General features: G+C 36.0%; 2 protein-coding genes across 2 annotated transcripts; one reads left to right on the forward strand and one right to left on the reverse strand.

Annotated features, from left to right (window-relative positions):
• Positions 1–1,059: 1,059 nt before the first annotated feature.
• dnaja (DnaJ heat shock protein family (Hsp40) member A) lies at positions 1,060–6,563 on the forward strand. Its single transcript, XM_039648216.2, has 8 exons — positions 1,060–1,172; positions 1,472–1,619; positions 2,865–3,039; positions 3,185–3,289; positions 3,405–3,632; positions 3,707–3,937; positions 4,142–4,242; positions 5,835–6,563. Exons 2-8 carry the CDS (start codon positions 1,488–1,490, stop codon positions 6,048–6,050), a joined length of 1,188 nt encoding a protein of 395 aa, XP_039504150.1. The 5' UTR covers positions 1,060–1,172; positions 1,472–1,487; the 3' UTR covers positions 6,051–6,563.
• Positions 6,564–6,955: 392 nt separating this feature from the next.
• rps27l (ribosomal protein S27 like) lies at positions 6,956–8,666 on the reverse strand. The gene is made up of 4 exons (XM_039647822.2): positions 8,551–8,666; positions 7,508–7,616; positions 7,308–7,418; positions 6,956–7,160 (listed from the first exon to the last, which is right to left on the reverse strand). Exons 1-4 carry the CDS (start codon positions 8,554–8,556, stop codon positions 7,132–7,134), a joined length of 255 nt encoding a protein of 84 aa, XP_039503756.2. The 5' UTR covers positions 8,557–8,666; the 3' UTR covers positions 6,956–7,131.
• Positions 8,667–10,037: the final 1,371 nt, after the last annotated feature.

Genomic DNA, 10,037 nt, shown 5'->3' on the forward strand with positions numbered 1-10,037 from the left:
TTCTTACTAGTAGGCCTATAATGCAATTGCAGAGCTCCGCAATTCAATTAAAGAGCTTTGCAATTATATTCTTACTAGTAAAAATCAAATTAAAGAGCTCTCGTAATTGTTATTAGTACGAATTTAATTAGAGAGCTCTATAATTGTAATTGCTACTAGTAGGAATTAAATTGTAAAGCTTGTAAAGAATTCTAAAGAATTCTTACTGGTAAAAATGCAATAATGACGATTAAGGCTGTGTACAATTTAAGCTAAAACGGCTTGCCATACAACACTCCAGTAGCCTACCAAGTGCGCAGCCCATGCGCACGACCCATCTACGGCAAGCCCCGAGGGGAAAAACACATTGCATTCACACATACAACGAGCGCCAGAACATCATTACCGGTATTATAGGCCTAGTAACAGACTTTGTTGGATTGTGTCATGTAATAACAAAGTCTCTTACGATAATAATAATAATAAAGCTTTTGAGGACAGTTACACTGTATTGAGACAGTTGAGAAATAGTGGGCCAAATATTTTTAGGTTTCAACAATAGGCTTGTTGTTATGTTTCTCAGTTTTGTCATAATTTTAGCAAATAATTTATTTTATATGTTTTGAGACAGTTTTAAGACTGTTAAAACTTTTTTTATTTAAGTAGGCATCTATTTTCTTTTTATTAAGTATTAATTTTGTTGTAGCCTAATACATAACCTATTCATTTATAATGTATCATTATTGCGTGACATTTGTGACTCAGTCTCCGCGTCATGGGAGGGGCCCCCAAATCAAATTCTGCTTAGGGCCCCCAAAAGGCTCGGGCCGGCTCTCACTTGTGCCCCCTCGCTGTCCCCGGTGTCCAGTTTGAAAACCGGCTCTAAAAGATCATGCAAATTAAATATTCTATTTTTGGTAGCATATAGGCTGCTGCTTGAAAGCATAGATTTATACTTGGTAGCATAACATTAGTACATGGGAATCGGCCTGCCCTTCTTTCAACCCATCCCATGATTTCTATATATTCTTCGCATAGAAGGTTCCGGCGCGCGAGCTCGAGAAGGTTCTGGAGCGCCACCGTTTATATAAGAGCGACAGCGCGCGCTGCGTTCACACAGCAGAGTAACAGTCACAGAGAGACACACATACCCGGAGACACAGCGAACCGGCTTTTCATCTTCTTTTATTTGTGTAAGTAAAACGTATAACATTCACAAGTAGGCTGCAAACGCGAGGGTTTAGTTGAAGTGCTCTCTAAGACTAATTCGCGAATTAATGGGACATGTTTGAGGAATGTTGTGCGTTAGCTTTCTCTCAAGAACTAACAGTGGGTGACCACTCAATGCTCTAATGTTTTATTTATTTATTTATTTAAACTTATGGCTCGTGACATGATTGAACATAATTTAAAGCTTAATACAATGTCATACGCATAGCTTGCATATGCTTTCGAAGTGAGCTGACCGTTGATATTATTTTCTATGCTGTAGTTGATTACTATCAAAGATGGTTCGAGAAACCGGTTTCTACGACCTGCTCGGCGTGAGTCCCAAAGCATCGCTGGACGAGATCAAAAAGGCATATCGCAAACTGGCATTGAAATATCACCCGGATAAGAACCCGAATGAAGGAGAGAAAGTAAGTGGAGGGGCTGAGCCAAATGTAGATACAGTGTAGTGTTTCACGTTGCCTTGTCAATGACAGCGACAGAAGCGAGGAACTTTCTGGAAGTGTCCCGAACACTCATGTCGGCGAAGGATTGCATTTCTATGGGATCTATCCACATTTATTGATACCAATAGACAGTCAATGCTTTGTATTTTTGTTTTTGTTCCGAATAAAGCAGAAAAAAAGAAAAGAAAAAAAAAACAGGTCCCTGATCAAATGTTTGAATGTTACATTTGAATAACTAGTTAGTATGGTAGTTTTTAAGTTTTGGTATTGGGTAGAAATTTGGTTGGATTAAAGGGTTAGTTCACACAAAAACTGTCATTAATAGGGTCATTAAATTAAAACTTACTTTCCGTACTCTGTAAAACAGGTGGTATCGCTTCTAGCACATGTCTGTTGTGTGTGCTTTGTGAAAAAAAGATAAAAATATTTTTTTTACTAAAGATAACCTAAAAGGAGTGAGCAAAGATGAGCATAACCAATGTCTGAGAGACGTTTTCATCTTTGTGTTCATACCCAAACAGTTTTCACTGGCAATACACAGAATGAACGTGTAAATTCACTCCCTGACAGTAGGCGGCGCTTATTGAAAAGCAGAAATACTTTTGTCTTTCTAAATGTCTTTCTGGTCCTTGAAAGTGGTAAAGAATCAGAGAGCTCTAGGATTTCGTCAAAATCTTAATTTGTGTTCGGAAGATAAATGAAGGTCTCACGGGGTTGGGAACGACACAAGGGTGATCAATTGGCTTTATGCACAGCTCCACTACTTCCTGAACTTCAGCCAGCTCCTTGTTTCCTGTCTGCCATTATTGGACAAATTGATTAATTCAGGTGTGCCTGACCTCAGTAGTCATGGCAACAATAATCAGACACACAATGCAGCTGTGCATAAAGCCAATTAATAACAGATTTTTTTTTCTTCTGTGATCTAACCCTTTAAGGGATGTAGAATATGGTCATGCAGAATAAGGCATTTATAATAAAAAGTCATTAACCTAGTAAAATGCATGATAAGCAACAAGTTTAAGGTGAAAATTGGACCAAAAGTTAATTTAGTAAAGATAAATACAAAGAAAAATACTAAAACAGACACACATTTGATCTGTTAAATGCAGAATAGACACTGATCAAGGATGAAAAGTGTTTCTCCTGGGATGTGTTTGTTCATGCATTATTAGAATTAGTAATATTAGGATGTTTTCTATTCTCCAGTTCAAACTCATATCACAAGCCTATGATGTCCTGTCAGATCCCAAAAAGCGGGATTTGTATGACCAAGGTGGCGAACAAGCCATTAAGGAGGGAGGCATGGCAGGAGGAGAGTCTCCCATGGACATTTTCAACATGTTCTTTGGTGGTGGAGGCAGAATGCAAAGAGAAAGGAGAGGTGAGACATATTTGCACTTATGTTCCCCCATTAAAAGTCTAAACACAAGGTTTAGTGGGGTTTTGCATACATTTTATGTTCTTCAAAGTTTAAGTTTAGTAATATCTCTTCATTGCTTGTATGTTGTTATTTCCCCCTTATTCAGGTAAAAATGTGGTTCACCAACTTGGGGTCACACTGGAGGAATTGTACAAAGGCTCAACGAGGAAACTTGGTCTTCAGAAAAATGTGATCTGTGAGAAATGTGACGGTAAGAAGAGTTTATTATTTAATTTGTGCACCTTTATTGGGAAACTTGTTATATTAATATTAAATTCTTAAAGACTCAATGTTGATTTATCAATTTAAGATGTGAATGGTTGCAGGTTATGGAGGCAAAAAAGGCACAATTGAAAAATGCTCAACTTGCAAAGGAAGAGGGGTTCAGGTCCATGTGCAACAGATTGGACCTGGAATGATCCAGCAGACCCAGAGCATGTGCTCAGACTGCCAAGGACAAGGAGAGAAGTTCAACTCCAAGGACCGCTGCAAAAACTGCAATGGACACAAAACAGAGCGCAAGAAGAAGATTCTTGAAGTTCACATTGACAAAGGTATTCAACACTTTCTGTTTCAATTATTAGGAGCAATTGTCCCAGAAGTTTACGAATAATGATCTTTGTCACAGGTATGAAGGACGGCCAGAAAATCACATTCCACGGAGAAGGCGATCAAGAGCCTGGACTGGAGCCTGGTGATGTTATAATCATACTGGATTTGAAAGAACACCCTGTCTTCCAAAGGCACGAAGACAACCTCACCATGACAATGAAGATCAAGCTGGTGGAGGCACTCTGTGGGTTTAAAAAAACAATCCGCACATTAGATAACAGATCGCTGCTCGTCCATTCATCTCCAGGTATTTACCATTTTATACCATTTAATTGTTTAGAAGATTTTATTTTTTTAAATGATATTTAGTGAATAAAATATTTTAATTAAAACTGCATATATTCCCACGTACTATTCACTTGTGTGAATATTTCAATTAATATTTAGTAAATACATGTTTACATTAATTAGTTTTTGATTCAGTTTGTATTTTTATTTTCTTTTGTTTTAGGTCAAGTAATAAAACCTAATGACCTAAAATGTATTTATAATGAGGGCATGCCTCTGTACAAAGACCCTTGTGAGAAAGGTCTTCTCATCATAAAGTTTGAGGTAAGTCGTTACTCTGTGTTATGTTTTTAGTTTAAAAATAAATAATGTTCTGATATTTGTAAAAAATAAATGAAGAACATGTGTGAAAGTATAGAGCTCTACACATGATTTGCGTAAAATATACATATATATACATATACATTTTATATATATATATATTGTGGCCACAAATTAAGATTTATTTTTCAAATTTTAATAAATTGTGGTCATGATGCATGGGAGTTTGTTCGCAGAAAAATGTCCAAAAAAAATCCATTAATTACTCTGCCTCATGTCATTCAAATCATGCAAGACTTGTGAATTTCACATTCCTGTGCAAGATGTTTGAAACACAAATGAAGATTTTTTTTAAACGAATTGTGCCTCCATTGCCTGTCCACTCATCTTCCACTGTCGTTTCAAAAGGTTTATACTCAGATTGTAAAATTAATCCACATGAATCAAGTGGTTTAGTCCAAATTTTCTGAAGAGACTCAATCATTTTATCATGAACAGAATATAGGCTTTTATTCACAAAGAAACTGTGGACATAAAAAGATGCTCAATTGTACTTGCTTGACACGCAAGAACAAACCTCACTGGTTCTCGAGGAAGCTGAAACGTGCATGAGAATGAACCTCGTTTGTTCTTGTTAAAGCTCAAACGTGCTGCATAACACGAGAATGAACCTCATTGGTTCTTGCAGAAGCTCAAACGTGATGCATAACACGAGAATGAACCTCACTGGTTCTTGCTGAAGCTCAAACGTGCTGCGTAACACGAGAATGAACCTCATTGGTTCTTGCTAAAGCTCAAATGTGATGCGTAACACGAGAATGAACCTCATTGGTTCTTGCTGAAGCTCAAACGTGCTGCGTAACACGAGAATGAACCTCGTTCGTTCTTGCTAAAGCTCAAATATGTTATGTAACATGAGAATGAATGATTATGTAACATGAGAATTTGTGTAGTTTACTCAGAGAAGATTAAAAAACTTGTACTTTGAAACTTTTAGGGCCCCCAAAACACTGTTGTGTAAATTAAAATCCAAAACTTCAGACTGATCTCATGAAATGGCGTATGTATGACACGCCAATTTGTATTTCCATTTTTGGCGTGCTATCAACACGCATATTCGCTTTTCATCGAGTTAATGAATGCCGTTGACTTAACGTTACATTACTATACATATAAATATATGACCTGCCCCAACCCTGTCCCTAAACCCCATCACCCTAGAAAAAAAAATATCGCTCCCCAGATGTATATCTACATTTTGCTTCGTTTCGCTCAGACATTTAATGCCGTGTACACACACGCGGAATCACTTAAACATTTATCGGCGTGTACATACACGTGGAATCACTTGGACATTTAACGGCGTGGACATACACGCGGATAGCTAAAAATGTGTATAGATAATGTTTACGCAAAAGTCATGATGTCATGTTGCATTTTTAGTTGAAAACAGCGTCCCCAAAACAATGAGTTTGATTAAACTAAAACTTGGGACAGAATTAACAAAACTTTCTTTTCTATCAAACATTGGTTATCTTTATCTTGTGTTGGGATGTCTTGTGTCACATCTCACATAAACATTTCTGTTCCCTCAGATTGAATTCCCAGATAATCACTGGCTACCTGAGCACATGCGGCCTGACCTGGAGCGGTTGCTTCCCGCCAGAGATCACGTCATGGTGACAGATGATATGGAGGAGGTTGACCTCTGTGAAGTAGATTATGATACACAAAAGAGAAACTACGGCGGTGAAGCCTACGATGAAGATGAAGGGCCCAGGCAAGGTGGTGTCCAGTGCCAGACTCAATAAATGACATAGGAACATTTGTGCAATACTTTCTGAAATATGACTTCAAGTCTAAACTGAAAATTAGGGTGGTTAAATCTAGGTATTGCAGAGTAAAGCATACAGCAAAGATTTCCCCCTACCAAAGCCTTACAAAATGGACCATTTTCTCATCACCATTGGAATTCTTAATTCTGAAGCATCTGATGAGGAAGAACCAGGAATATTTTGCAACATCCACCACAGATAAGTATTAATAGGCAAAGGAATTATTTTGAATAAAAATATCCAGGTAGGATATAATATTACTTTATTTTTGCATGTAAATTATTCATCTCGTGTGAGTATGTTCACTTTTCTTTCTCTGTTAGATGTGATTTGGACAAACTGGTGCAGTTTTTTTTGTCAGTTAAAATAAAATCGGTATTTATATATTTTCTAAGAATATGACTCCGTTTAACTGTTTAACTTGTCAAAGTTTCTTGCCTTGTGTCATATTTTTCACAAATAAAACATTTCCTCCTTTGTTTACTTGTACATGATCGCAACTGAATGGAAGCGATTTAGGTATGCTATATTTATTTAAGCAAAATGTTCTAGATGAAGATAGCATAAAATCTAAGGTGAAACATTTACTTTACAATTTTTGAGCAGCAATATATATGAGAATGATTTCTGAAGGATATTTTAACAATATTACAGTTTTTAATATATTTTGTTCAAATAAACATAAGTTCATAACAAAAAAAAACATTAAAAATCTTACGACCCCAAACTTTTATTAAAAACAAGGATAACAATATCCTCAGCAACTTTGAATGCATTGATGTTAAAAAGCACATAACATGAAGTCAGCATGCTGATTATTGCACAAGATGATAAATTAAACATAAAACATCACACAGAAATAAATTGCAGGATGCAGTGTGTCATGCAGAAGAATCTTTATTTAGAACCACTGAACTGATAACATGGTAGAAAGAACCTGCCATGCACCAATTATAATCACATTTAAAGTTCATTCATTGTAATCAATGAAAAAGTAAGGCATTAAGAAGTAGCACAATTTCTTTGTATTCAAAGCATCATTCCTTTTTCATCCTTCTCAGTGTTGCTTTCTTCTGAAAGAGCAACCTATTTGGAAAAAGAAAACGTAGCTTCATATCATATTGCAATATGAGACACTGTATCACCAGATAACATTATATGCAGTCAATTCTGATGCAAAAATACAAAATCAACAGTGACCCTGGACATAACATACAGTAAATAATTACACACCCTCAGTCAGCCTAGCTTTTCCTCCTGTTGGCTGGCAGAGAACGGTTGAACACCCAACACACAACACAACTGTCTGTGCATGACTAAACACAGTTGTGATCTTATAACAACCTACGTGGAAATAAGCAGAAAAGATTACATTTTCTACAAGTGAAATATTACACATAAGGCAAACAAAGTTTCTTCAATAGATCTCAAACCTGGACATTTTACATCCATGAAGTATGAGTTGGGACTCTGCACAAGCCTTTTCTTCTTATGCTGCCTTCGTTCAAAATCAAAGGACGGGTTGAGTAGATCTTTGGCCAGCTGTTACAATAAGAATATATGAATAAATAGAAAAAAAATATATAAATAAGGTTATATATATATATATATATATATATATATATATATATATAACACACACACACACAGTAGTGGCCAAAAGCAGTGTCCAGCCTAGGACATTTGACATCTTTACCCTTTATTTAAACATTATTATTTATTGTTTAAGCGTATTGATTTGTGCTAGAGTCAATTGTTTTATTTGTGATAATGCTGTGAAACATGCCAAATTGTGTTGTCATGATTTTTGGCCAGGCTATCATACAGAGAAATTATAAACATGCAAAAAAAAAAAAAAAAAAAAAACAACAACAGAGAACCAATAAAATATTAATAACTGATTATGATGTAATCTATGCATGCCTTTTTTTCCCCAGTGAGCTTCTTGTTTTTCATTACTTTTGGACACTACAGAATTTGTTTATACACACACACACACACACACACACACACACACACACACACACACACACACAATGTTACTATACATTTCTTTCAACAATGACAGTTACATTAATCTCTTAATTAGGAAATCTGCAATATATTTATATATTATATAGATATAATACATCACAAAAACAACAATGTTCAACAGCCATATATTGATCACTTCCCTCTTTGTCAGTATGAAAACTAGAATAACTTACTTTTAAAAACACGATTGAAACACCAATCTGATTCAATCTATCCTTTTTTGTCGGTGCTATGTAACAGTTGAAATGTTCCTCGTGTAAAGTGAGACATTAACGTTAGGCCTTATCTGAACCAGCGCCATGTGAGATCAAAAACTTTCCCATGTTCATCGCACGGTTAAAATAATCAACAACTGGATTACTATTAAAACGACAGACTATATAATCTATATTAACAACTGTCAAATGCAAGATTCGTAGTCTAGCTGAGTAAATCCACTTACTGGCATTGTCGGGAGCTGCTGATTTTCGCATTCGTGTGAGTGAGTGTGTCTGCTGCTTTCCTCCTCGCTCGGGTAACTGCAGGGTTGCCACGCGCAGCTTCATAAAGCAAATCTGATCAGACATGCCCAGGCATGCTCAACAATAAAACACTCCTTTATACATAGGGCCCTGTAAAACTATCAGTCTAAAGGTTCTTTAACACTGAGTCCGACATTTTCGTATGGGTTTGTATTCGTTATGGTTCAATTTTGGACTCAGCGTGAATGACCTTATCAAAGGGACCCATCTATCTATCTATCTATCTATCTATCTATCTATCTATCTATCTATCTATCTATCTATCTATCTATCTATCTATCTATCTATCTATCTATCTATCTATCTATCTATCTATCTATCTATCTATCTATCTATCTATCTATCTATCTAAAGTTTTCATGGATTCCCGACTGAATTGTTATAAGGAAGAAGTGGATTAAAACTTTAAAAGAAAACAAGGTAGCACGTTTGTTTGCAGCCGGCACTTTAGTGAATCAGACTAATTTACCATGCCGTATAATAAACTTAGTGTAGTCCTTCATCAGTTCGCCAGGTGATTCAACAGAAGTGGCAGTGCACAAAGATCACAGAATCCGGAAGTACTATGTATCAGCGTGATAATCCCCTATTGAAAAAAAAAAGAAAATAGACCCTCTGGGTTGATATTTCCTGTACTGGCAACCCTGCCATTTCTCAGAGCTCCTAAAATGCAGTTCCTTCCTTTGTTCTTAGCAGATTTCTCCACTACAAAACACATTTCATTGTTTGATTTATTTAGTTAATTTAGTTCTTCTTTGATTGAAGCGTAATTACGAACGCTGAGTAGACAAAACATCTACTATTTACTATATCTGTTATGTACAATCTCTCTAATCTGATCGTCTACGCCTCCTAGTGGCTGTTAAATGGCAGCATTTTTTTTTTTACCTGTCTATATGCAATAATTATTTTAGACGGTTTTTCTAACCCTCCCTATTAATAACAATACGACCAGCATCTTATTGGGATAGATAGATAGATAGATAGATAGATAGATAGATAGATAGATAGATAGATAGATAGATAGATAGATAGATAGATAGATAGATAGATAGATAGATAGATAGATAGATAGATAGATAGATAGATAGATAGATAGATAGATAGATAGATAGACAGAATCCTTTTCACTTAGTATTCAATATCGGTATAAAATTTTTAAAAATGTGTTAACAAGCCTCACAATAGATTCATTATTGTTTGTTATAAATGCAGTGCTTTCTCTATAACCACCCGTGATGTACCTTGGGGGCTTCTAGACATAATTGTGTGTATGGGCTCCTAGAGTTGCCGGTAGCCTACCGTACCGTGTCACTGTCATAGAGACTCTCCTGAAAGAAAAGACATGTTCTCCTAGAAACTACATTGACCAATCGCATACGTGTCGTCGCGTTCACGTCACAAAATG

The sequence above is a fragment of the Pimephales promelas genome, chromosome 25, assembly GCF_988280905.1.
Source record: "Pimephales promelas chromosome 25, fPimPro1.hap1.1, whole genome shotgun sequence".
In the NCBI taxonomy this organism is placed as follows: Eukaryota; Metazoa; Chordata; class Actinopteri; order Cypriniformes; family Leuciscidae; genus Pimephales; species Pimephales promelas.